Source organism: Trachemys scripta, chromosome 21, assembly GCF_013100865.1.
Source record: "Trachemys scripta elegans isolate TJP31775 chromosome 21, CAS_Tse_1.0, whole genome shotgun sequence".
NCBI lineage: Eukaryota > Metazoa > Chordata > Testudines > Emydidae > Trachemys > Trachemys scripta.
The window spans coordinates 12954692-12981837 of NC_048318.1; the positions used below are offsets into that span (position 1 = coordinate 12954692).

The following is a 27146-nucleotide window of genomic DNA, read 5'->3' on the forward strand; positions in this document are numbered from 1 at the left end:
GTCCCCTACCAGCCCATGAAGTGCCAAGGAAATTCCCCCCCCACTGCCGTACAGAAGTACTGCAGGGATGGGAGCGGGTAGCACTCCCCAGGCAGATGGCAGGAGAGACGTAGCATGGGTTTGGGAAGGCTCTGGCTACAGAAGAACAGACCAGTTTGGTAACATCTCACGTTCGTGGAAACAAAAGTGTTTTAGTTTCAATGATACATAGAACTGCACAACAGCGTCCAATACTGGGAACAACCTCCAGAGCTGCTCCACCCTTCAGCCCGCTCCCCCCAACATTGGGCCTCACGCTGCCCCAGTCCACCCAACCCACCCCCGCAGGATGGACTCCCAGGGCCCAATTCCCCGGCGCTGTCATTCACACCAGCGCACCGTGGGTGTCAAATGCTCCCAGATCAGAATGGGAGCAGTCGGCAGCCACTGGGCCCTAGAAGAAATGACTCCACAAGGTCCAGGAGACTCAGGCCCTTGGTTGATCACTGGCTCTCAGCCCCCTCTGGTGCCCTTAAGAGTCTTGCCTCCATTGCTACCATGCAAACCTGTCCTGTGCTTGGCATGACCGATGGCCGAACTATTTTCAGCCCTCGTGGAGTTCAGGCTGCCGTTTCCCCTCTCTTGGAACAAAAGTGGCTCCCTGGGAGTAGAGCCGGGGTCTCACCAGCCTTGGCAATGGCCGCTTGCTGCCTGGGAATGGCAGATGGGTTCCCAGCCGGAGGCACGGGGCAGCTCCCAAGGGGCAATGCTCCGTGGCTCCTTCCCCAGGTAGCTCCAGGCTCTTGGCGATGCTTTCACTGCAGTTCTACTTGGGCATGGCTCAGAGACAGCACGTGAGAGTGCAGGGTTCATGGCCTCAGTGCACTCCAGGAAGGGAGGCCAGGGGCCAGGAGCTGCTTGGGAAATAACCCAGTGAACCCTAGCACTGGGCGTATCCCTGAGGTACGTGTGGCTGGGGCTGCACAGATGGGATCCAAGTGAGGGAGCGACGGTGCCATCTAAAGCCAGGACCAGTGCTGTGCAAGCTTCCCCACACCCCGACCAGCTGCTCTGACCACACCCCACCTCCTCCTTTTCTACTGCCCAGCATTGCCAACACACCTCGCTCCATGCCTAAAACAGTGCCTCCTGCTGTCCTGGCACTGGGGCTTCTCCTGCCCGGGCCCCATACTCTGTGGTGCCGCAAGTAACTCTCTGCTCCTAGCAGAGACTCCCCAGCCACCCACGTGAACCCTGCTCTTGGGGTGGTGGTGGTGGTGGAAATGGTTAACAGAGTGACTCCCTGGGACCCAGTTAAGCCCTTATGTCCATTGCATCCTCCCATCCTGCTGGTGCAGGCCCATGGGAGAAGATGTGGGGGGGCGCGTTAGAGGGTTCCCTGCTGGATTTTAACCAGCATCTTCTTGACCTCGTTCTCCACCCGCAGGAACTTGGCCTTCTTCCAGGGGTTGCCGGTCTGCCGGCGGCTGCACTCCAGGTCCTGCAGCAGCAGGCTGAGGTGCTGCTGGACCCGCTCGCGGTCCCAGTTGGGCAGGTTCTTCTGCACCACGCTCAGGATGAAGGCCCAGTAGTCGGAGACGTCGGTGCCCACCGTGAGGAACACCAGCACCTGGACGCCGTCGCGGTCCCTGCGCAGTGCGTGCAGGGCTCGCTTGCCCTCATCACTGATGTCGTTGAAATACAGGCTGGGGAAGGGAGAAGCAGAGTTAGGGGGCACCAGGCATCCCCTGGTGACCAATGAGAGAGGAGCATGGGGGGCAGTGACCAATGAAATGAAAGGACAGGAGCAGACGCAAAGGGCAGTAGCCAACGAGAGCAGGCTCAGAGAGGAGCCGCGGCCAATGGAAAATGAGTGGACAAATGATGGCCAGTGAGGGACAAGGCCTCAAGCAGCCACATGATGCAGTGGCCAATGAGAGACAAGCATGGGATCATACATAGGACAAGGCAGTGACCAATGAGGGACAGGGACTCATGCAGCCATATGGGGCAGAAGCCACTAAAGCAAAGTACAGGCACAGTGACCAATCGGAGAGAAGCATGAGCTATGGCTCAGGGAAGTAGTGGCCTATGAGAGATGAGTGGAGGCACAGTGACCAATGAGAGACAGTCACCATGAGGGGTTGGCCAATGAATGACAAGCTCAGCTGCCGTTGACAAGGGGCAGTAGTCAGCAAGGGGCAAGTGTTAGAGTAGCCACCAGCAAGAAGCCAATATGGGGTGGGGGTAGCCCCCAGAGGGAGAGGGACCAGGTCTCATGGGCTGGGAGTGCTGCCAACGAGGGAAGCTGGTGCCCATAAAGGGGATGCCGGGCTGGATGCCTGAGCTGTGGCTCCAGGGTCTGGGATCATGGATGGGGTGGGGAAGGCATTGACCCTGACCGGGTCATAGATGGGGCAGGGAGGATATTGACCAGGAGGGGAAGGGGAAGGGGCAGGGAGGACATTGTACGGGGAGGGGAAGGAGCTTAGGGACTCACTGCACTTCCTTCAGTGTTGCATGCCTCTTAGCCACCTCCACCAGCCCCAGGGCTGCCTCGTCCGTCACCGAATTGTAGCCCACGTCGAGCTCCTTCAGGTGCTGGTTCTGGGCCAGGTGCTGAGTGATCACTTCCACACCCTGGTTCCCCAAGGAGGTGTGCAGCAGGGACAGGTGTGTCAGGGAGCGGTTACCTGCGATGGCCTCAGCCAAATACTTGGCCCCCTGCTCAGTCACAGGGTTGTCCGAGAGCCTGAAAACGACACAGGAAGGTCACAGAGGGAGAGGAGGCAGCCAGGGGTATTTACTGCTCATGCCTTAGTGCTGCAGGACATGGGGTAACAGAGGACTCTAGGGAGAGAATAGCTTGTCCCCTTTAGAGATGGTTGGGGAAAAAAAAAAAAAAGAGGGGGCGGGGTTTCCCCCACCACAGATAATTTCAGCATTTTTAAAAAAAGTTTTGTATACATTTTCATTGTAAATTTTTTTGATTTTGGGCAGAAATTTGACTACCAAAATATTTCAGATTTGGAAATGCTGCTGCAGTGCTTCATGGGAGTTGTAGTTCAGGTGCCTCATGCTTCCATTTTCCACTATCAGCTGGGCTCCCTGGTTGGACTACATCTCCCATGAAGCACTATGGTTCCCCTTTTTGGAGGGGGAGGCAGTACTTCATGGGAGTCCCTGGCCATGGTGCATCATGGGAGATGTAGTCCAGCCGAGGAGCCTGGTGCATAGACGAGAATGGAGACATGAAGCAACTGAACTACAGCTGACAGGAGGCACCACGGCAGCATGTCGAAATTGGAATATTTTGGGGTTTGGAGATATGATTGTTCAATGCTTACCAGGAAATCTCCCCCGACTCTTCCCTCAAATGCCTTCCTCAGCTCTGGATACATTTCCCTCATAATGCCCTCACCCATCACATAGAACTGACACCACCCTCCTGCAGCAACACAGGAAAGATGTCGGAGTCAGGTAGTGTTCTGTAGTCCTACACAGCTTTGGCCTGGCAGTCAGCTCCCCACAGCCGGCCATGGTGCTGCGGGGAGCTTCAGATCTGCCTGAACCAGTGCTAGAGAGACCCACAGGCTGAGCAGGGATGCAGAGCCGGAAGGGGAAGGGATGCAGCAAAGAATGTGAAAGGGAAAACAGAAAGACGATGGAGCACACCAGATATTGCCTCCATGGCCAGGTGCCCAGAAAACCACCTTGATCCAGGCCCCTTTGGCAGAGCTAGGTCCAAACACCTCTGACAGCCCTTTAAAGGATCCTGCCCAATATACAGACCATGGGGGCCAGTGGCTTCAGCTGGCCCTGAGCTGAGCGTAGAGCCTGCTTAGGAAGGGCCAAAGTAACAACCAGCAGACACTGCCCCCAGCCTTCCCTCTCAGCCATTTGTTTACCCTCTAATACCTCCCTGCCTCAGGATCCCCCAGACTCAGGCCAGTAACATGGGGCTTGAACCCCTGACCAGGAGATCCAGAAAGCCATGACCACAGGTCAGACGAACACACTAAGGAAGTGACCTCACCAGCAGGGGTAGGTCTCAGAGAGAGTCCTGCTCCGGGGGACAGGCTCTGGGTTTCCTGAGCACACTCACCGCAGGGTGCTCACCACACACTTGTCGTGCAGCAGCAGGTCCCGGATCTCCCTGCAGGCTTCAGGGCCCAAGCTGTTGAGCTGCAAACTGAGACAGGGCGAGAGCAAGAGGTCAGCAGTGGCACCAGTTTACTCTTCATGTTATGGGGCCAACACCCAGCCCCTCCCCAGCACTCTGGCCCTAGAGGGCAGAGTAGAGGTTACTGCCCTACGTGGAGGGCATGTAGGTGCACCTATTGCAGTGTGACTCACACCCACCTACCCACTAACACCCCCTCCACCTCTCCTAGCCTGCCAGACTCCCCAGAACTAGGAAGTGAGAATCACAAGGGATGAGGTCTCTCCTGAGGCAACCCAATGGGAGAGGTGGCTTGCGTCTTGTGGCCAAAAGCACAGAACTGGACTCTTGGGGATGTTCCCTGCTCTACCACTAAGCAGCCTTGGGTGAGTCATTTCCCCATCAGCATTAACAACACTGACCTTCCCACCCCCACCCCCACCCACCAGGGAATGTCAGGCTTAACCTGTAAACGCTCAGTATTATTCCTGGCAGGCCCACCTGGATCAGCCATAAGGCAGCCATCACCTCTGCTTGGAAGATAATACAGTATTTTCTCCCAAACAGGGAGAAAATGCTCCCCATTTTCATGCACAGACCAGAAGTGGGGCAGTACCAGCCAGAAGACTAAATGACTTAAGCTCTTGGACTGAATCCCAGAGATATGTACATGGGAGAACAGTCCCCAGCAGGATGGGAATTTCAGATGTTGGAGGAGAGAGAGAGAGAGAGAGAGAGAGAGAGAGAGAAGGATCCACCATGGATTCCCTCCCAGATTGTCTTTGTATTGATTCTTCTCTGGCCAAAGGGATGGGACATTTTTTCAGCCCCGCTGTATTTTCTTTACTCTCTTTCTTTCCTGATTGCAGCTTGCCGCCTTCTGGTAGAAGGTGAGATTGCAATACCAGGCATATTTAAAAACGAGACTCTTGCAACTGGCTAGGACCTGGACTAGATAGGTCTTTTCCAGCTCTAGATTCCACCTTTTCTGCAGCCGGACAGGAACCATGGAGGGGGAAACAATTAGAGGGATGTACCAAAGACCCTGCACGGAGTAGAGATGGAATATATCATACAGGGAATGGATCATTTGATCATTACCTGTGCTGTTCATTCCCTCTGTGGGGCACCTGGCATTGGTCACGGTCGGAAGACAAGATACTGGGCTAGATGGACCTTTGGTCTGACCCAGTACAGCTGCTCTTATGTTATTGCTCTGGTACCAAGTGAGACAGTGGGACCAAGATACTCTGATGATCTTAGCCATTTGCTAAGATTTTACTTTAGATCAGGGTTTTCTCCTTCTCTCCCTGCTCTGCTTGTTTAATAAAAAGTTAGCAGAGCTGGCAATATAATCTAAAAATGACTAGAATGGATTTGTGGTGTCTTTAGATAGAATGACACAAAAGCAAGGGACCTGAAAAGCAACAGGGGGTTGGGAACTGACAGCTGAAATATGGAGATGAAAACCACTAGAAGAGCCTTGATGCCAAGCACAGTTCAAAGAACAGCTGAACGGCAGCCCACAGAGTCCTATAAAGGACCCATTGTCTATAAAGAGTTGCTATCCATTGAGACTACTAGTCCCAGCATGCAATAATCTAGCATGGCTGCTTAGATCAAGGAGCATTGTACCCTGACTTATAGTCTCCATGGTCTGTATCTTTGTATTTAAAACAGAAAAAAGCAGCAACTGTTTACACCAGGGTTTCTCAAACTTCATTGCACCGTGACCCCTTTCTGACAACAAAAATTACTACACGACCCCGGGAAGGGGGACCGAAACCCGAGCCCCTCCGCCCCAGGCAGGGGGGCCCAAAGCCGCAGCCCGAGCCCTGCCCCCTGCAGGAGTGTGAAGCTTGAGAGCTTCATCCCTGGGCGATGGGGCTCAGACTTTTGGCTTCAGCCCCAGGCCCCAGCAAGTCTAACACCAGCCCTGGTGACCCCATTAAAACAGGGTTGCGACCCATTTTGGGTTCCTGACCCACAGTTTGAGAACCGCTGGTTTACACCATTGTACGCAGCTCTCAGGCGCCAGGCAAATTGCTGATGGGAGTACAATCAAGGCATCCCCGGATATAAATGGATGACCTAGACCCCCGGCCGAATCAGAGAAGGAGGCACTCACTGAAGCTTCTGGCACCGTAGCAGGACAGGGAAAAGAGTCCTTAGGCTGCTGACATCAAGATGGCATGAGCTCAGGTTAAGCTCCTCCACCTCATGGCTGGTGGTGCCCATGACAGATGCCAGGATGGAGCACTTGAGTGGGGTCATCTTGATGGAGGAGAGGTTGATCACCCTGAGGGAGCGGATGGCCTCCGCCGTGAAGCGCTCATTCTGGAATTCATGCAGGAAGATGAGGTAGTCCATCAGCTCGGATGGGGGCAGCCACTTCCGGCTGTTCCTGATCATAGTCTTCTTCATAGCGTTGGCAATCTCAAAGGCTGCTAGGTTCTTGATGGAGCAGCCAAGTTGCTCCAGGAGGGCCCGGTTGCGGCGTGACAGGAGCCCGCCCATGAAGATGGGGAAGAGCTCAAAGACTTCGTCATCCGGGGCCTCGTCAGGATGGTGCAGGGGGCCCTCCACCCCCAAGATGCTGGAGTTGATCTGGTCTAGCACATCGTCGTTGAAGTAGTCCTCCTCCTTGAACATCTCCACCGCCATGGTGTGGGCAATGGTGTCGCGGTCCTTGCCACTGAGCCGGTTGAAAAAGCGGGGGAACATCTTGAGTAGGCCGAAGAGCAGCGGCAGGATGCGCAGGGGCAGGACCTTGGAGACGATGCTCAGCACCAGAGTCACGTCCTCGCTTATTTTGCCGATGACCTCGGACACCTCCTTCCCCACCCGCTGCGCCAGGGTCTTCTTCTCGCCCAGCACCACATAGAGGGCTGCCAGGTACTCCTGCATGGCGGGGATGGTGAAGACAAAGGTGTGCTCCTTGCCCGGCTGGACGCAGGGCGTGAGGAAGAAGCGGAAGACGTCAGTGCGGAAGACGTTGAGGAGGTTAAGCTCACCCTCCGTCTTCATCTCCACCTCGAAGCACTTCTGCAGGTCTTCATCCGAGAAGCAGGTCCGGCGGGACATCACCCCTTCGTGGGCCAGCTTGCCCACCGTCTTGGCCACATATTTCATCATGGAGACATTGGTGGAGTCGGTGCTGTCCAGGATCTCCCCGCTGAAGTTGAGCCGCAGGAAGCTGGTGTAGATGCCCGTCAGGGTCTGGCTGGGAGGCACCGACTTGGTGAAGTAGAGGAAGTGCAGGGTGGTGCAGACCAGCCAGCAGTAAGAGGGCAGGAAGCAAGCAGCCGCAATCTGGTCGTGGCGCTCCAGATTCCTCGAGAGCATCTCCACCAGGTTGTCCCGCTCGTCCGAGTTGCTGCTGCTCCCACTGCTGTCGCAGCCTGGCTGGCTCAGGCGCATCTGGAAGTACTGCTTCTGGAGGTTGGTGTTGGAGAAGCCGCAGATCTCGGCGTAGCGGCCCACGTACTTGCTGGGGATCCGGCGCACGGCGGACGGGCGCGTGGTGACGATGATGCTGGCCTGCAACCAGATGAACAGAGCTGGGATTGAATGTAGTCCCTCTCTTTCTCTGTCAAACCATTACTGGCCTGATCCAGAGCCCACTGACCTCAATGGAAAACCTCTCACCGGTGTCAGAGTGCCTTGGGTCAGGCCCTATATGACGAAATGACTTGAAGAGGAAGGGCGAGGACTGGATAGGATTAAAGTGATGATTACCTCAAGGCTGCTGGTTCACATCCAGCCCAGACAGCAGTGATTTAACATCATCGCTACCTAAGGGTGGGTGTGACGGGAACTTGGGGGATCTCAGTCTGGCTGATGGACTCCCACATGTTGCCTTTTCCTACAAATCCCTCACGCCGCAGCCCGTACTGATGGCACAACAGGTAAGAACCGCCGGCACTAGCATGGGACATGTCGTGCCACCTTATAACCCCCTCCGTTCCATCGCCTCACCCCTCCACCGACATCCATTCCCCCATGCCTTCTGGATTTGCCACCTTCCATTTAGGCTGTCCATTCTTCGGGTCAGGAACCACCCTGGGGTTGCATTTGCTATGTACCATAGGCAGATGTTACGCCAATAATTGCAGGTTGTCAAAGAAACCACCCTCCCAGCTGGCACGGATCGGCCTCTTTGTTCCCAGCTTGTGCAGAGAGGCCAAAGACTGAATGAGTCCATGGAGACTGGACTCCCCTCTCCCTCCTAAGGGCTGTGGGGCGGTGGTGTCCTTCCAGCACAGGGGTGTGGGGAAGCTCCTTGCTGTGCCTTTTACCAGCCAGTCAGGGCCAGTAGAGGCCTCACCAAGGAGTGGGTTTTGGGCAATGCTCCAGGGATCCCCATTTCTACCCGCAGCCCCCCACAGGCTCACAGCACCGGGTGGGGAGGGATACCAACCTCCGGCAGCAGGTACTTCCTCAGCAGGTTGACTACAATGGCGGAGGGAGGCACGGCCTCATTGGGGTCGCAGCACAGCTCGGTGCCAGACAGCCGAAAGTCCAAGTTGAGCCGCTCCATGCCGTTGAGGATGACGAGCACCTTGAGGTTGGCGGAGCCCAGAAGTGGCACCACCTCCTTGAGATGCAGGTACTTTTTGGTGATGAGGCGCCGTAGTGAGACGGGCACGTTGCTCTGGGACAGGTCCTCGCAGGAGAAGGGGATGACCAACTCGAAGCGGGGCAGGCGCCCGTGGCACCAGTCCACCACCATCTTTTTGATGAGGGTGCTCTTCCCTGTGCCCACCGTGCCGTACAGCACCACGTTCTTCACCTGCTGCCCGCAGGCGTCCACGTCAAACAGGTTCTGGAGGCCGATGGTCCGGCTGCAAGGGGACTGGAGCTGGTTCAGGATGGTCAGGTCAGGTGAGGGCTTCAAGATTTCCTCCAGGGAGCTCTCCCTGATGACCGGGTCCACGTGGATGGTGTCCAGTGAGAAGGACGGGCCGAACTGCCTCTCCTCATTGGGCTGGTGGCTGAACCAGTCAGACAGGCTTTTCCGGTGCTTCTGGATGGCATCTGAGGGGTAGGGGGGAGTACAGAGATGCTCACAAATAGGGGAGGGGAAAAGGTTGTCTCAAGTTTTCAAATTGCAGGAGCCCCTCCAGTACTCGAGTCCCTCAGGGCAGTCCCAGGCACCGGCTACTCCAAGCATTAACAAAGCCCAGGAACCCCCAGAACCAGCTAGCTCCCCCCTTCATTCCTGTATTGGCGCAGCGCTCACGCACCAGCAGGGTGTCGTAGCACTGTGCTCTCCCACCCGGGTGCTCCAGGGCTGGTGCTGTCCACTCCCCACCCCCCTGCAGCCCAACCTGACTGCCAAGAAGGTGCCTTTAATATTGCTTTGTACAGAGGTAGCATTTCCCCATCCAAAGATAACCCCCCACAGCACACTACGAAGGGTTAGAGGGGCAGTGTGACCCTCCCTGTTTCACACAGAGTGAGGAGCCCGCTGGCCCCAGGGCCCTGCAGCGAGTCAGCAACAGAACAGGGAATAGAACCTAGGAGTCCTGAGTCTCTGTCTCCTTTCCTAACCACTGCACCTTGCTCGGGTCAGTGACTGCATCCCAGCCTGCTCACCTGACTCCCAGTCCCGAGCACACCCCACCACTTCAGCACTGCCCGTCTGTGATGGGCTCCTACGGCACGGCAGAAGCACGGGGCCTTACCGGAAGAGGCCACGTTCCTCAGGGCCATCTGGCCAGGCCTGGTGGAGCTCGGCTGAGACGCAGTCTCCTGGAATCCTCCTTGGTAGCGAGTAAAGCTCCTGCAAGGCAGGGACAGGGAATTGTTGAGAGAGCAAATCCCAGAGTGGGACAGCAGCGTCTGTCCCAACGGCCCAGAGCTGGGGCAGCCTGCAGCTGGAGTGAACCTGGACATCCCAGCCAAAGACATGGTTAGCTCACCCGCCAACCCCTCAGCCCCGGCCACGTGGAAACTGCCTCCCTGCCATTGACAAAACGCTTCCAAAATGAAGGAGAGGAGCAGCTTGTGTGCAAACACAGTGGTGCGAGGAGAACTGGGAAAAGCACAACTGCAGTAGGCCCCATGGGGGCATTGTGGGAAATGGGGAACCTGAGGACAACAAACCAGGGCCTGCTCCTTCCAACTCAGCCCAAAGAACCCCCCCTCCTTGATTGAATTCTGAGCTGCAAAACATGCCCACTTTATCCTGAGACCAGGAGCCAGGCAAGCTTCCCCCAGCCCATCTGCCTCAGGCCTGCCATCGAGGGACCCATTCAGCAGTCCAGTCTGCGCTCAGGCTTTGACCTCTCCTCTGAGCCAGAGAACAAGGGGGGCTGTTAGTGCTGGGGGCTGTTCATTATGTGGATACTCGTCCACTAGAAACTGGGTGGCTGAGGTCAAACTCATTTCACATGGGCCACCAAATAGCAACAAGCCACCTTATATAAGAACGGCCAGACTGGGTCAGCTCAATGACCCGTCTAGCCCAGGATCCTGTCTCCAACAGTGGCTGGGGCCAGGTGCTTTAGAGGGGATGAACAGAACAGGGCAATCATCGAGTGAGCCATCCCCTGTCATCCACTCCCAGCTTCTGGGAGTCAGAAGTTTAGGGACACCCAGAGCATTGGGTGGTGTCCCTGACCATCTTGGCTAATAGCCATTGATGGACCTATCCGCCATGAACTTACCTACTTCTTTTTTGAACCCAGTTATACTATTGGCCTGCACAACATCCCCTGGCAACGAGTTCCACAGGCTGACTGTGCGTTGTGGGAAGTAGTCCTTCCTATTGTTCTTTTAAACCTGCTGCCTATGAATGGCATTGGGTGACCCCCTGCTTGTGTTATGTGGAGTAAATAAGACTTCCTTATGCACTTTCTCCACCCTAGTCATGATTTCATAGACCTCGATCATCTCCTCCCTCAGTCGTCTCTTTTCTAAGCTGAGCAGCTCCCCACACATAACCTTCAGTCATCAGCTGGGGTGGGTTGAATGGGTGGCCTAGAGGCGACAGGCCCCATAGTCTGTTCCCAGACTCCCAAGTGAGCTAGTCCCTCTGAAAGATCAGTAAGAGCCCAGCTGAGAGGGCCTCAGCAACCTCCCCCTTCGTCCCCCCACCAAAGCCATACGTCCTGGGGTAGGATCTCAATTAACTTTAAACACCCACACCAACAAATTAGACCAATCGCTTTATGTGAGGGGAGCTGCCTTAGCCACCCACCCCTTGCACTGCTGCAGGGGCTCCAGGCCCTACCTGAGAGGGGACATTTTGGAGCACAGCCTGCCCGCTGGGTGAAGCATCCTCCCAAGGATGAAGCAGCTCCTGGCACCTGGAAGGAAGGAATGCAGGAGGTCAGAGGGAGCAGGATTGAGAGAGATGCAGGATGGTGCCCGTCGCCTGCCACCCCCCTTCCCCAGGGTACTGGCTCCCTTCCTCCTCTGCACTCCAAGATGGTGAAGGAAGGAGCCTTGATCCAGCAGCAGCTGAGGCCCAGACAACCAGGCTGTTCTGTGCGCCTTCCCCGGCATTCTGATGGGGTTTTGGATCCATGTGCCTGGACCGGACCAAGCTCCATGTAGTGTGCCTCTGTGCATGACCAGGGAACGGGATGCTAAGGCAGCCATGCCAGATTCGAGCCCCAGGGAGACACCTGCCTGCAGAGTCCTGGGCTCATGTTCAGAGCACAGGCTTGGGAGACAGGAGCTCCACCGTTCAAATCCTGGCTCTGCCACTGCCTTACTCTGTGGCCTTGGCATTTCCCCCGTCTGTGCTGCCCTGTGAGGGACAATACCCCGCCTCCCAGGGGGCTGTGGGGATCGATTAGCTAATATCACAGAAATCATAGACATGTCAGGCTGGAAGGGACCTCGAGAGGTCAGCTAGTCCAACCACCTGTGCTAAGGCAGGACCAAGTAAACCTAGACCATCCCTGACAGGTGTTTGTCTAACCTGTACTTAAAACCCTCCAGTGATGGGGACTCCCTGACCTCCCTAGGTAACCTGTGCCAGCGCTCAACTACCCTTAGAGAGACAGAAAGTTTTCCCTAATATCCAACCTAACTCTCCCTTGTTGCAAACTCAGCTGATTCCTGCCCTCAGTGGACAAGGAGAACAACTGATCACCCTCCTCTTCGTAACAATCTTTTTACATACTAGCAGACTTATCAGGTGCCCCCTCAGCCTTCTCTTGACTAAACATGCCCAAGTCTTTCAACCTTTCCTCAGAGGTCAGGTTTTCCAAACTTTGATCATTTTTGTTGCTCTCCTCTGGACTCTCTCTGTTTTCTCCACATCTTTCCTAAAGCCTGGCCCCCAGAACTGGCCGCGCGGGTACTCCAGCTGGGGCCTCACCAGAGCGGGACAATGATCTCCCGTGTCTTACATCCGACACTCCTGTTAATACAGGATGCGATGCTTTGCAGATGGGAAGCACCCTGGGCCTGTTTTGGTGCAGATCCCGCTGACTCCAGCCGTAGCTGTAGGTGCTCAGCACCTGTAAAAAGCAGGCTCTTTATAAGTGCTAAGTTATGAGCAAGCGTCGAGGGCACCCCATCACATGAGCCGGGGAATTCTTCCCAAGCAGCAGCACAGCCTGTCCTGCCAGGGAATTTCCCCACTGAGATCTCTGCCTCCTGGTCCAGGGCCAGAGCTAGGGCACGTGGGACTAGCTCCCTGCAGTCATCCACGCAGGACTGGATTTTCCACTTATTGCCCCTTCTCTAGCACCGTTCATCCACGGCTCTCAAAGCACTTCACTAAGGAGGTCAGTATCATTAACTCAGTTTTACAGATGGGGAAACCGAGGCACAAAGTAGTAAAGTGACTTGCCCAAGGTCACCCAGGGAGTCAGTGGCACAGCTAGGAATAGACCCCAGGAGGTCTGTCTCCCAGACCCCTGCCCTGCCCTGCCTCTATGTAAACGAGAAGGAAACACTTCGCACGAACACCACCTCCCCGCCAGTAAAGTGCAATTAGAAGTGACATAACTAGGCCAGCAAGTCTCCTCTGATAAAGCAGCACAGACTGGCTGCAGGATGAGCTGGACCCAGGCAGAACTGATGCCATCCCAAGCCCCCAGAACCCAGCACCCTCCCTTATACCACAGTGCTTTTGTCTGAACGCAATTTATTCAGTGGGGAATTCATACACAGGACATGGCTGTGACTTGGCCCTGGTCACCAGGTGAATCGGGGCAATGCCAGGAGTAGAACTGGGCTCCCAGCCCCTTGCTGTAGTCTCTAGACCCTCCCACCCTCTCAGAGCCAGAAATAGAACCCAGGTGTCCTGACTCCCTGTCTCACTCATAAGGTCACGATGCCTGCGGCAGTCACAGGAAGCGGTGAATTTCACCCCAGAGGGATTGGGCTCTGGGGCAAGCCAGGTAAGAGGCTTCTCACCTCAGCCAGTTCTAACAGCTGCTTACCTGGTGCAGAGCTGGGGGACAGCAGCATGCGCATAATCTCTCGGCCTCCCAATTTGGGTCCCTGGGTCCTGCTCCAGCTGGTCCCAGCCTGGGGCAGACATCGCGGGCACTGCATGGCAGGGGGCCTGCTTCAGCTGAAATGCAGACGGCGATCACTTGGGGAGGCAGACCACCCCACTGCGGTGCCCCAGCTGGGGTCCTCTGTCCCATCACTGAGCTGTGAGGGCCAGGTTATCAAAGCCCAGCCTACTCCAGGACACAACTGAGGGCTGAGGAACCAGCATCATCTTGCATGAGCGGAAGCCCAGAGCTTGCGTCAGGCACCCTTCCTGCTTGGGCTCTCACACCAAGGAGCAAGCGTCAACAGTGCCCTCCCCACCAAACAGAGAGATTAGAGATCTTGACGCAGAGAGGGGCCCCTCAGGACAGCTCTCCCCTACGCAAACCCAGAGTATCAGGCCATCCGCTCTGTCCTCTACCCTGTCTGCAGCACTGGGGAGATCCCTTCCTGACCCCTGCAGCGATCAGCTGGTGTCCTACAGCTTTACTGCACTTTTGGGGCCTGACTCTCTTCTCACACCAGTTTAAATGGATTCACACAGGGAACGGGTGTGAGCGAGAGGAGAATCAAGCCCACTGTACTGGTGGGAGTTTTTTGCCACCTGAGTCACAGGCAAAGGAGGGTCTCTGGGCCAGGCAAAACAATAGTTCTTAACCAATCACCCGAGCACGGGGCTGCAGCTGTTCTCATTCAGTTAATTTATGGCAGGGAGAAGGAAGAGGCAGGGGAGGAGGGGAAGGAGCAGTGTCCCCCCTCCATTCAAAATCATGAGTCAGGCCCTCCCCACCTGAAGATCATACTACTTATTCAATAACGACATTTGAGTCTTTCTTTGCCTTCTTGGGGAGCCAGGCTTCTCTCCCCTGCCGAGAGGCTTCACATTTACTTTGGGGCTGGTGCCATTTAGAGAGTCTCCCACAATCAGATGACATCAGGGGTGGGGGCTTTAAGAAAGAGACCAAAGGTGAGAGTCTCGCTGACGTGGGGACAGTTGGCAGCTCTGTAGCCTTAGAGGAGAGAAAGAAAGATCCATCCTCTTCCCCCTTACGCCCGCCCCCCTCCAAATACCTGAGTGGTTACAGGCTTTTCCCCTTGGCCTGTCAGTGGCAGTCAGAGGAAGGACAGGCCGGTGACTCCTTCTCTACCAGACGGATCCCAGGGGCCCCTCTGCCGGATGCCCTCCCCATGTTGGCATGGGGAGGAGACTGTCTCCTGCTTGCATTCATGTCTCTTTCCAGTGCAGCAGTGGCAGCCAACACAGAGCCCTTGACAGCCGGCACAGAGCCCTCTATCCTGGGCCTGGCAGCCTGTGCTGTCTGCTCTGCTGGAGGAATGAGACACACATTCAGGGCAAACCCGTAGCCTCCTCCCCTTAAAGCAGCAGGGGCGAGAGACTCCAGCTGTCAAGCTGAAAGCTGGCTTGCTGCTGTCAGGCCTTTCCAGAGCAGCGCTCGGGAGCGCCCTGCCAGGGGCTGCCTTGGAGAGTCTGGGCCAAAAACAGTCGGCAGAGGGGGTGCCGCTGCCATCCACGTTTGTCAGGGCTGAATGGATCCCCACCCCACTTGCTCTGCACACCTGTTGAATGCAGTGGGGAGGTTAGCGTCTCTAAGGCAAGGGTAACTGGAGCAAGAGTCACATTTAAAGCGGAACAAGCCTGTTTCCAGCCCAGACAGCTGCTGCCAATTGCTGAATCCATGATCTGTGTGAGCCCCCGGAACAGAAGAACATTTGTGTCCAGGGAACACCTGGTTCATCCTCTCTCAACTGACTAGCACCAATCTCTGCTCCAGGCCATGTCTGACTGTCTCCAGGGCAGCAGGTTGTGGGCATTGCCTCCTCTGAGGCTTGTCAGTGCTGGCAGAGGGGTGCCAGCCCCTGTCCTTATCTAGCTGCGCTGCAAGACTTAGAGACTCCTGCCCAGTATGAGAAAAGGAGTCAGTCGTTGCATCTGGGTTTGGCGGTGGTGCTGTGGTTGTGGCTGGGGAGTTTAGATCACTGGTAGATGTAGGGAGGAGACTGAAGGGTTAACAGGCGACATGCTAGCAGGGTGTCTTTCCCTCCCCAACCTGTCATTACCTGGGCCGGAATCCCTACAAAGCAAACTGCTGGGGTGGTGACTCAGCCTCAGACTCGCATCTCATCTGGTTTGTGTTTCCGGCACCCTGATAATTTCCAAACCAAACAACAGGAAAACGCTGGTCCCAGAGAAGCTTATGGAACCTCCCTGGGCTCCGTGGTCTCCGGCGCCAACCCCTTGAGCATGGCCAGAGCTGAAACGACTCGCCTAGCCCTTCCGGATGCTTTTCATGTATCCATCCCAGAGCCCTTTCTGAAGGAGAGTCTGTCTCATTGATTATCCCCATTTTATTGCCGGGGAAACTGAGGCACAGAGCAGGCCCATAACAGAGCTGAAATAGAACCCAGAAGGTCTGGCTTTCGCGTCCCTTGTGGTAACCACTAGACACTTAAGCTGGGACTAGAACCCAGGAGTCCAGACTCCAAGTCCAGTGCTCCATGCCCACCCCACTTCACGGGCACATTTTGCTGTCCCCTATGTACCTGTAGCTCAATGGATCCATTGAATTTAAAGGCAGGGTGCTGTGAAGCCCACTGCCTGGGGTCCCGGCTGTTCTACGTCTATCAATAGCTGGGCAGGGATGCTGCTCTGGGAGGGGCACGTTTGGGGTGAAACCCAAACTGGGTCACAGTGTCCCAGAGCCACCAGCTTGGGGACTTTCTCCTGCAGCCTCTGCTCAGGGCAGCCCCTCGAGGATCAGCACAGAGGTCACTGCTGCCATGAACCCCACAGACCCCATTGCCATCGCCTAGAGAGACGAGCCAGCTTCCTGCTCATCCTGTCTTGCACGGTCCCCGCCCCCCGAGCAGAAACACAGCAGTCGCTTCCGTTCAAAACCAGCCCCTTGCTCAGAACCCAGCCCGCCAGGGAAAGCCGGAGATGCAGGAAATCAGGGCTCTGGCTTCTGAGCCGCTCTGTGCTGGGACTAGAGGGAACAGGGACCAGGCCGGCTCAGAGAATGGGGACTGAGGAAAAACGAGACTCTGGAAGGTCAAAAGTTACCTAAAGTGATTTCTCAGCCGGCTGCTGTGTGTTAGTCCCACAGCCTTCGGTCCATTTGGAATCGCTCTTCCCCACCCGTCACTGCAGGCCGTTGTATCTCTGCCGTCCCACCCGGGCAGCTGTTAAACGTTGCCCCGTGCCTTTTCCTTTCTGTGGTTTTAGTTCGCTCTCTGACAGCTTCTCTCTGGCTGCTTTGGTGCAGCTGTAACTTCCTGCAACTCTGGCCCATCCCACCACCCCTACAGCTGGGGAAGCTGCCAAAAATAAGCTGGGATGGTGAAACCACAGAGAAGGAGAGGGAGAGGAGAGCAAGAGACAGCTGCTCCATTAGCACTGCGAAAGTTATTCCTGTGCAAAAAGGCCCGGAGCTTCAAAGTCAAAGGAAATCTATGGCTGTTAGGAGCCTGAACCCCTTGGAGGATCTGGGCCAACGAGGCTGATTCTGATTGCATGCCGGTTTCACACCACTGGCTTCAGGAGCATCACTCCAGATTTACACTTGTAGACATGAGGGCAGAATGAGGCTCAGGTGCAGGGCCGCCCAGAGGATTCAGGGGGCCTGGAGCAAAGCAATTTCGGGGGCCCCTTCCATAAAAAAAAAGTTGCAATACTATAGAATACTATGTTCTCGTGGGGGCCCCTGTGGGGCCCGGGGCAAATTGCCCCACTTGTCCCCCCCCTCTGGGCGGCCCTGCTCAGGTGATTGCTGAAACAACTTTACTAACACACCTGTGCTGTGCAGGCTGATGGCACATCACAAAATCATATGGTGCCATTAAGCATAAATTGGAGAGTCTGCACTAATTGGCAGCGCAAGCTCTCTGCGTGGCCCTCCTGCTATTTCCCCGTGGCCATAGCGATCATCGGTATCGCTACAGCACCGTAGGCGGGTGCATTGCGCTTTACAGACCTAAACAGGCAAGGTTCCTGCCCTCTGGAGCTGGCGAATTGTTAAGATGCTTAACGAAAAGAGCAATGACGACCAACAGTGGTGGATTTGGGGAGCGGGGGGGGACGACAGACCAAGGGGGAGGAAATATGGCTCCTCGGCCATCTTTATTTTTGCTGTGTTTGGAAGGACCGGTGGGTCCTGTTTGAAGCAGCAGGGACCATCTTTTTGCCGTGTACGCCCAGCACCCGCGCAGAGTGAGGCCCTGATCCCTGACGACGGGTGCTAGGCGCTAACATAACATCATTCATAAACAACAATGATCATCGCTGCTACGGGGCAAAACCTAAAGAGCAGGGACAAGGCCCTAGCAGGGGTTTTACAACTCGCCTGTTACAGACCGTGGTTCTGCTCTTGTAGCCGCATGGAGCAGGGAGCAGCTCCCAGCAGGCAGGAAGATGGGTGGGGTGGAGTCATTCTCCACTTCCTCACTTGGTATTGCAGGCACAGCTATCTTTTGGGGTTTGGACCCAGGAACCATCCATCTCTAGGGAAGGATTCGCCCTGGGAGGTGACTCAGAGCTTTTCTGGCTTTTCCTGTCAGGCCAGGCGCTGAATGAGAAGGGTAAAAATGCAATAGCCGTCACTGTCAGTGCCTGGGGCTTTGCACAGATGGTGGTTACTGCAGCAACACTAAGGAGCACTGGATGGGGGAAGCTCCCAGGTGCTCCAGGCCTAACCTCACCCAGAAGGCCCTGCTCTCCCAGGCCCAGGTGAAGTGCTATGGGGAAAAGAGGCAGGGGCATTGACTGGGGCTGGGGGAGCTCCCAGACATGCCCATCCCAGTGTCTCCCAATAGGAGCAGTGTCAGCTCTGTGTCGTATGCACTCTCTCATGTGCCCGTTTTCACTGGGCGAGGGCAGAATTCCAGTCCTAAATTATTTACATTGGCAACGAATAACTGGGAGAGCTGCTTGCAAACTTGATGAGAGAAGCCCCTGGGTCTTACCAGGGACAGGAGGGAGCCTCCTGCGTCCTGCCCTGGGAAATGCCTGTAGGAATCATCCTCCCCTCTCCCACCCACAATGAAGACAAAGTTGGGTCATTAAACAGCATCTGACCCGGACCGCCCAGAGCAGGGTTAACCCCCAGCCTTATGCTGGGTCTGTCTCATATGCAGTCAGGTTTCTCCTCCGTCAGCCACACTCCTGGGTAGGCACAGTGCCAAGATGACCCCCACGCACTCTCGACCCCAAACATTCACCACCACACTCACACCCCTGACCACACTCACACCTGCCCCTCCGCACACAAAGCAACACACTTCACACTCATACCCCTGACCCTACACACAATACACATGAGCTCACAACAGCATTTCCCAAATAAACACACGCCTGCTTCCCTAACTACCCAAACCCATGTGCCCACACCCATCCCACATAAACACACATTCCCAGAGCGACATGTACACACTGGCAAACAAATTCACTGCCTAGACTCCCTACACGCACACGCCCTTCAGGCCCCCAGAGACAGAAGAGGCACTCTGACATGTACAGTATAAATATAGGTTTTATTAAGGGTGTGAAATCCAACGAGTACAGCTGGCATCTCAGGAACACTGAATTAAACTGCAAAATATCTGCCTGGCTGCTGACTCCTGTCACCCTGTGAATCTGGACGGTGGTCGAGATTAAACTAGCAATGTCTCTGCAAAGACACCATCATGAAGGCAGGAGCTACAGACAGACGATACCTGCATGTGCGTGTGTGCAGACAGCAGAATTCTCTTCACTGGAACTGACCCTCAGCAGGAAAGAGACATGCCAGCTTCCCAAGGGGAGCTCTCAGGCTGGGAGAGATTTGCTTCCCTTTCGCCACTTGTTTTGAAAAGATATACAGAGGGTCGGGCTTGGGGAAATGCTAGCAAGGTCATTTGGATCCATGAAGCCACCTTCAGTGAACAAAGAGATCGCAGAACGTGTCCTGAATGCTGGCACACAGCATGTCACACCTGGCAGCTGTAGCAAAGGGTTTGCACATGATGCCATTTAAACAGACTCCCTGTGACTTTTAGCCATGATTTGAAATGCACTGTCCCAGTTAAACAGGCACACCTCTTGTGATTAGGTGGCTCATGACAGATTCTATGAGCCAGACCTCTCTATGCTACACACGTACACACACGCGCACTCCCTATACAAACCCATCTGGTTATACAAACATGAAGAACACTCCAAAAGATGTTTACGAACACACACACACACACGCCATGTTGAGATATCGATGGGAAACGTGGAACAGTCGAGATAGCCATGTGACGCTCTCTGGCCCAGGAGCTCACTTGGTGGCTGGATGACACAAACTTTGTCCACACTGAATGAAACAAAACACGTTTATTGCCTGATTCGAGGGGAAGGTGGAACCCTGGAAATGCTCCCCGCCCTCATGGCCCAGCCTCCTCCCTTTGCAAGCTTTAGCACCAGTGATTTGAGTGTGAATCTGCTTTGCTTGTGTGTGTGAATAAGAGTATCAGGGCATGCAAGAGTGCCAGACTGTATCAGAGTGTGTGTGTGTGTGTGTGTGTGTGTGTGTGTGTGTGCGCGTACATGAGTGCACAGAGAGAGACACTGCATGTGTTGCATTCAGGCCTTTGGACGGGAGCAGCTCTGCCGGTGGGCGGAACAGTTTTAAAAAGAGGCTAAACATGTAATAACATCCAGGTTATGTTGCAATGGACACAAACCCTAATTAGCAGCCTGAACAAGGACTTGCTGTCCGTTAAAAGTGCATTACAGCAGTGGTTCCGAAACTCTTTCCTGGGGTGATCCACCAACTGTAGTTTCTTTTTTTGGTGACGTACCAGTACATTTATACACCCTCTGCCCTGGCACCGCAACCCGAATCCCAGCCCTGTGGGTGGGGAGGTCCTGGGGGAAGGGCTGGAGACCAAGTCTGCCCTGCACTCCCCGCCATAGCAGTGGCTCCTGTCCCGCAGGGCTGGGTCTTGCTCCCTACTCCAAGTGTTGCGAGCTGGTGCACAGGGTCACAATGTCTGGAGCGGGGAGCCAGGCCCAGACCCATGCGACAGGAGCTGCCTCTGTGGGGTGAGAGTAGGGCAGGTTTGTCTGTGACACCCACCCCCTCCGCGGGGCCCCCCTCTGCACCAGGCAGGGAGAAGGGTATGTTCACCTAGGGTCCAGTGATGGTTTAATCCAGCCCTGGATGCGGTGACCCATCTAAAATCTTCCTGTGACCCAGCGTTTGGGAACATTACAGGAAGGGACAGGACTGGAAAATGGAGCGGGAGGGGGCAGAGAATCCTCCCTCGCCCATAACACTCACCTCCTGATTATCCCAAAGAGACACTCAGGACTTCCCTACCCAGAGAGGAGGCGCCAAGCCCTGGTGCCACACAAACTGGCATCCGGAAGCAACCTAGTGCCCCCCAAAGTGACTGGTAATGTCAAAGCGCCCCAAGGAACATGCTCTATTAAAGTGCATTGTCATCACTTGTTACACTCCTAGGAGCAGCGGGCCGTGCGAAAGAACATGGTGCGACAGATAACGCTCTGGCACGCCCAGCTGCCCTCTTTGGAGCACACCCTGCTACCGACACCCACGCGGACGGGAGTTTCGTGTCAAACTCCCCAGCATGGGGGGAGGCCCTTGGGTTGCTTTTTCTGAACCCGTTTAAGGAAGGAGAAGGAAGAGACAGGATTGCACCAACCCGCAGCTGGAACTATTACTGTGAAGTGGCAGGTCACAATTGCCTGACCTCTCCCCATCCTGCGCACCCCGTGTGGCTGGCACACTGTGATGCTAGGGGAGACAGGAGGGAAAGCCCCCCTGCCTCATCTCCCCAGGGAAAGGAGAGGTAGGCAGTGGGGAAGCAGGTAGGCAGAGAAGGAAGGAGAGATCAGAGGGATGGCATCCTCTGGGTGACACGGCTGTCCCTGACCTGAAGCAGCAGCATGGCTGGAGTCTACAGCTGCCTCGGGCAGAGAAGACTCCACTTCCAAGCAGGCTGGAGCAGACAGGCCTTCCTCCAGCTGCATGGCCACAGCGGCTCGCTGCCTGAACTGTGCCGGGTGGCTGCTGCCAGTGACCTCCCTGTGGGACCCCTGCATGAACATCGGGAGGAGGGGACAATCCCTTGTTCCTACGAAGCAGCACTCTGCTGATCCCACTCAGACAGGCAGAGCGTTTCCTCACCTCTGAACATTGTGAAGGCTGCTAATCTCGCGTATTGGACCCTGGACCCTGACTCTCTCCCACGCACTAGGACGTGCGGTCGAAGGCACAGGGTCACTAAAGCAGCCAGCGGGGAGGGTGTTTGCCCAGTCTCCCTCCATCCCTGGTTGACAGCAGCCGTGATACCGAAGGGGCTGAGGGCAGGTGGCTTCCCAGAGATGAGCTCTGCACCTTGCATTGATCTGGCACTTGAAGTGCCGGTGCCCCTTTCACAGCCCATACAATCAACAGCATTGTGCGTTCAGTGCCGCTCGGGACAGCTGCCATCATGGGCACGGGAAAGGGGGCACCCCAGCCAGCCATTCTCCCCTCCCGCAAGCCAGGGGGTCTGTCCCGCACCACGTCTGTAAGACTTGGGACAGCATCTGACCATCCGGAGAATGAAGCCAGAGCAGGCTGAGTGAGGTACAGTGCCCAGGAGAGCGGCTGACGACCTGTACGAATCTAGGAAAAGTGCTGCCCGGACAGCTCCAGAGCCCTGTAGGTAGCTACAGAACAGGGGCAGCCTAGGCAACAGCTCCTCCCCTGCCAGCACACCCCTGCTTTCATCAGTCCCCTGAGGGTCAGCCCACGGCCCTGTCAGTGGGGCTGGTTTGCTGTTGTCTCCCCGTCCATGTTCCCCCTGGGCTCATGGATTATCTAGTTACCAGGGAATTGGGGCTTAAGGAGTCTTTGCCCAGCAATTGACCCCAAAGCTCACTCAGCAAGTCTGGCTGGCTCTGTCCTTGGGCTCTGAATTCAGGAGTCAGTAAGCAATGCTTGGCCCCGCCCCCCAGCGGGTCAGAGGTTAGCGAGCCCAGGTAGACACAATCCGAACCTGGGCAGCCAGGGTCCTACACCGAGGCTCACAAGCCATAACGAACCTTCAGAACCACCAGACGCTCCAAGCGGGTCCCGTCCCCGAGCTGTGCTCCTGCGGCATGGCCCGGCCCCGCTCCCAGACAAGACGTAGGAGGGACGTAGCTTCTGGAGACAGGTGGGGAGGGAAGAACCGTACCAAGCAGTGGATCCCACATCCAGTTTTCTATTGCTTTGATCCCGCTGCCCCAGCTAAGATCCAGGTCCAGTTCAGTCCGGGGACCCCATTTGTTCCTGTGCGGGGGGACGGAGGGGAGAGGCTCCAGCCTGGGAGAACTGGGACTCAAAATCCCCCAGAGGGTTGGAGATCCATGGTGAGCAGCTCCTTATTCCTGCATGGCCCCCGGTGTCCACAGCGCACCACCTGCCCCCGCCAGAGACAGCCCAATGAGAAACTCAGGTCCAGTCCACCCAGCAAGAGAGACCCAATAAACACCAAGCAAACGGCCCTGGTTCTTCTGGGAGGAGGAGCAGCAGCTCGGGACGCTACTGAGCAAAGATGATGCTGGAGAGGGGTTTAGACCACTGGAGGACATCTTGGTCGTAGGTGGCATGGGTTTCGTCCTCGGGACATTGCGGGCAGCAGGTTGCTACATCAGGCATTGGCCTGGCAGGGCACCTCTGCTCCTCCATACTTGCTTCCTGCAGGGCTGAGCAGGAGGAGAAGCTATTGGAGAGCAGAGCAGGACCCTACACTGGGTTCAGACCGCGTCACAGGGGTCTCCCTACACCAAGAGGGGGATAGACTGACCCGGGGTTATGTTAGGAATGCAGCGTATGTTCATGGCTGGGCCATGCACAGCTTTGGTACGAATATAGTTAACCAGTGCAGCCCCCAGCGCCGACACAGTTTGATGGGATAACTTAGATCCCAGCCTTAAGGGAAAGCAAGGGAGGAAAGAGAGATGAGGGAAGAGAAGGGAAAAGTGTCACAGTTTCTAACCATCGGCCAAGCCTCCCATGAGGAGCTGTGGGGACAAACAACCTGACTAATTTGAAGACGGAGCTTGGTAAGTTTCTGAATGGGGCTGTAGGATGGATTGCCAGCAAAAGCAGGGGCCAGACGCGAGGACCTAGGACCCTCCTTGCCTGTGCCCATGGAGTATGGGATAGAGAGAAGGAGAAGGAGGAAAGAGGAGCGAGTGGAGAACGGGGGTCCTTGTTAGCCCCCAGGCTGCTGGAATCGCATTGACTGGGTAATCTCACTGGCTCTCACCCTCCAACACCTGGGTCCCCTGCCCTCTACATACTGCCCCTTATCAGGATCAGGGCTCTAGGCAGTATGCTCAGCCCCACAGCACTAATCCCCTCCCTCCCCATCTCCTCCATGAGAACTGAAACGCGGGACTGGCAGTGGCTTGTTTAAGCCCCATTAACAGAGCAGATGTGGAGCTTAACTGAGCTCCTCCTTCCCTGCCCTACAAACACCTGAGTTCAGGGCTCTGGAGCCTCCATTTCTAGAGCACCGTCCCCCGGGATGGTCCTAAAGCACCCTACAAACTGCACACCTGCAGCCCTTTCTGGGGTGGAACACGGCAACTCTTTGACACAGCACAGCAACACTGCACAGTAGCTCAGGGCAAGAAACAAAGGAGGATCCTGTCTCTGATTGCAACCGCTAAGGACTTTAGGGAAGGGAAACTTGAGCTGGAATTTGGCCAGGACTCCAAGGCTAATGCCCTGATTGACAAACAAGCCACAAGATTGCAGTTTGTAGGGCCTGGACTTCAAGGCTCATCTGAAGGACACCTCTTTGACTACAAGCTCCCCCTAATGGCACCGTGGGCTCTGTATGGCCTCTAAAGGGAAGAACAGCTCCTATTGACCCTCCAACACCACTCCCATCCAAATACTGGCCAGGCCTGACTCCGATTAGCATGCAAGACCTGACCTGCTCCCAGCAGGGCAAGGTGCTTTGATTGCAGGCATTGCAAATGATTTGAGCAGCACAGGAAAACGCTCTGCTGTGGACACTGGCTTGTCAGCTACTGCAGAGGAAACGTGGAATATTGAGCTCAAGCCTTGGCATGTCAAAGACAGGAGGAATCGCTTTCAAATAGCTCAGCTCTATGCCTCCCAGTTCTTCCCAAATCTCAGCTGAAATCATCTTCTCTTCTCCCCTCCCCCTGAAATTCCCTCTGCTACAAGTTATTTGCCAGTGATAGCTACGGATCATGTTTTAAATACCTAGAGCTTTATAGAGCTGCCACTTCAGGTGTACACCGAAATAAATTACCTCATACAAGGGGAGACCCTCAGCTGACGTGACTCAGCATCGCTCCACTGCAGTCACTGGAGCTATGCCGATTTACGCCAGCTAAATGTCTCCCTGCAAAATGCTCTGTACACAACGTGCTACACACGGTAAACACGGTTTCAGGCTGAACACAAACGCACTGGGGATTTTTAATTCTGTGCCTGTTTTCTGCTACTGATTAGGGAGCTCAGGGAGGTTTTGAAATTTGATTGTCTACAGCTATTCAGGGCTTCAGCTGCAAGGCCAAACTGTAAAAGGGGCATTGTCCCATTGTCAGCCACACATGAAAATGTCCCTCCCTGCATTGTAACAAGACTGGGGGTTATTAAACACAAAGGAGAGGTCCTTTACTTTTCACCTTTCATGCCGCTCAGGGCCACATCCTGCTAATCTCAATGGGGCTGGTTCGTTAATGCCCTGCACATTGTGTCATCATTTTACACTTGTGCAAAGCAAGGGTAAAACACCTCCGCTCTGATTCGGCAGGATTTGTGTGCCGGTGTAAGTGACAATGCAAAGTGCAGGTTAACTGGGAGAATCAGATCCAAGTGATCTGCAGCATTGGGCCCCTAGGGACTGATTCTGATTTCACATTGGATCAGCAACTCCACTGAGGTCAATCACTGGGCTAGATTCTTCTCTCAACCCAACCTAACTCCGCTGGCTTCAGGGCAGCTGCTTCCCATTCACACCAGCGTAAGAGAACGGAGAATCTGTCCCTTACCTTTCCACCATTTACTCAGCTCCCAAGGAAAGGGGGCCATTTAGGGAACTGGAGTAAAAAACTGTCTGGGGATTGGTCCTGCTTTGAGGAGGGGGTTGGACTAGATGACCTCCTGAGGTCCCTTCTATCCCTGATATTCTATGATTCTATGAAACTGGTCACTTTCAACTCATGGCTAGCCCGGTTTGCGTCATCATTCCCTGGGTCTCATGCAGTAGTCCAACACGGCAGGGCCCTGGTGGCAAACCCAGCAGGGCTGGGAACTCTCCCACTTCCCAAAAAATCATTTAAAAAAAATTTCATTGAAATGTTTCTACCAATATTACATCCTGCCAAATCCTAAATGCAGAGGCCTGATCTACCTGCATCCCTCCAGAGCCGCAACACTTGTTCCTGTACTAAGTGCAGCTGAGTTGTCGTTTGGTTTGGTTTTTTCCTTAAGAAAAAGGGACGTTTACAAAAAAAGACAGGGGCTATGGCATTGGCTGTTGCTATGGCTAAGGTAAACACGAAAGCCTTCTGCCACGTAGCCTATTGTTGTCTTCTGATTTCTTCTGACTATGGATACACATGCTACTGGACATCGACTCACAGGCAAGTTAAAAAACTGCACTACACACTGCGCTACAAAACTGTGCTTTGCGGGAGGTAAACAGGGTTCAGACCAGCGCAACCCCTTCCCCCGAACGGCAAAGCCTTGGCAGGCAGCTCTCTCTTTCTCTGGCTTGGAAGACAACTGCCTCCATCGGTGTCCTGAGGTGGTGGTTTGGGGCACAGGGTGGAAGAAGGAATCCAAGATCCATCTGATGACGCGGCTCCAGGGGAGAGAATGAGGCATTCCAGGGCGGTACAAAACATTTGCGATGAAGAGTGTGGAAAGGTTAAAACAGTTCCGAGATGTCCCAAAAAACCTTCTCGACTGAGCCAGGACTGGTCGCCACCTCCCCGATGCCTCCCCTGTGGTCCCACATCCACAGAGACTGAGAGTCCCTTTGGGATTGTCCATGCTGTGGCAGATCAGGTCTGGGAAAGGCATCGGGCCCCGATGGCCCCCTTATCTCTCAGACTTCACCTTGTACCTGAGGACCAGGTAGGCCAGTAGCCGCAGAACGAGGAAGAAGATGCCCAGGATGATGAAGTCCAGGTAGAGTTTGGCCTCTTCCACGTCCAGCTCCTGGAGGATCCTGATGGGATTCTGGAAGGGGCAGGGAGTCTCCCGGCACTCCAGGTCCTCACGCTCCATGGCGTAGATGGTGAGGATGACGCCCTCGAAGCCATACCTGCGCCAGAGCACAAGCAACATTAGTGCCAGCTGCACCCCGGATTTGCACACACACTGGGTGGCTGCAGCTCACCTGGCACAGGACTGGGTGAGCCTCTGGACTGCTCTGCAGCAGGGAGCCAGACACGGGTGATACCGATCCTGCTGCACCTGCCAAGAGTGGCATCAGCATCACGGCACGCCAGGGAGCT

The 27146-nt window shown here is 55.2% G+C and overlaps 2 protein-coding genes across 4 annotated transcripts in view; both read right to left on the reverse strand.

Annotated features, from left to right (window-relative positions):
- Nucleotides 1–225: 225 nt before the first annotated feature.
- NLRX1 (NLR family member X1) lies at nt 226–16895 on the reverse strand. Of its 3 annotated transcripts, none has more exons than XM_034754639.1 (9): nt 16689–16895; nt 13549–13682; nt 11379–11454; nt 9829–9926; nt 8562–9178; nt 6270–7681; nt 4085–4171; nt 2480–2731; nt 226–1685 (listed from the first exon to the last, which is right to left on the reverse strand). In XM_034754639.1, the coding sequence occupies exons 2-9, from the start codon at nt 13661–13663 to the stop codon at nt 1367–1369; spliced, it is 2976 nt and encodes a 991-aa protein (XP_034610530.1). In that variant the 5' UTR covers nt 13664–13682; nt 16689–16895; the 3' UTR covers nt 226–1366. The 3 variants fall into 3 exon arrangements, with proteins under 3 accessions (XP_034610530.1, XP_034610531.1, XP_034610532.1); XM_034754640.1 differs by lacking the exon at nt 16689–16895 and adding an exon at nt 14678–14952; XM_034754641.1 differs by lacking the exons at nt 13549–13682; nt 16689–16895 and adding an exon at nt 12477–12575.
- A 2240-nt stretch (nt 16896–19135) lies between these two features.
- ABCG4 (ATP binding cassette subfamily G member 4) overlaps nt 19136–27146 on the reverse strand; it is a 29383-nt gene continuing 21372 nt past the window's right edge. Inside the window, exon 15 of the mRNA XM_034754750.1 lies at nt 19136–26953. Within this exon, the coding sequence (XP_034610641.1) occupies nt 26728–26953 (226 nt within the window). The 3' untranslated portion in view covers nt 19136–26727. The remainder of the gene's footprint in view (nt 26954–27146) is intronic.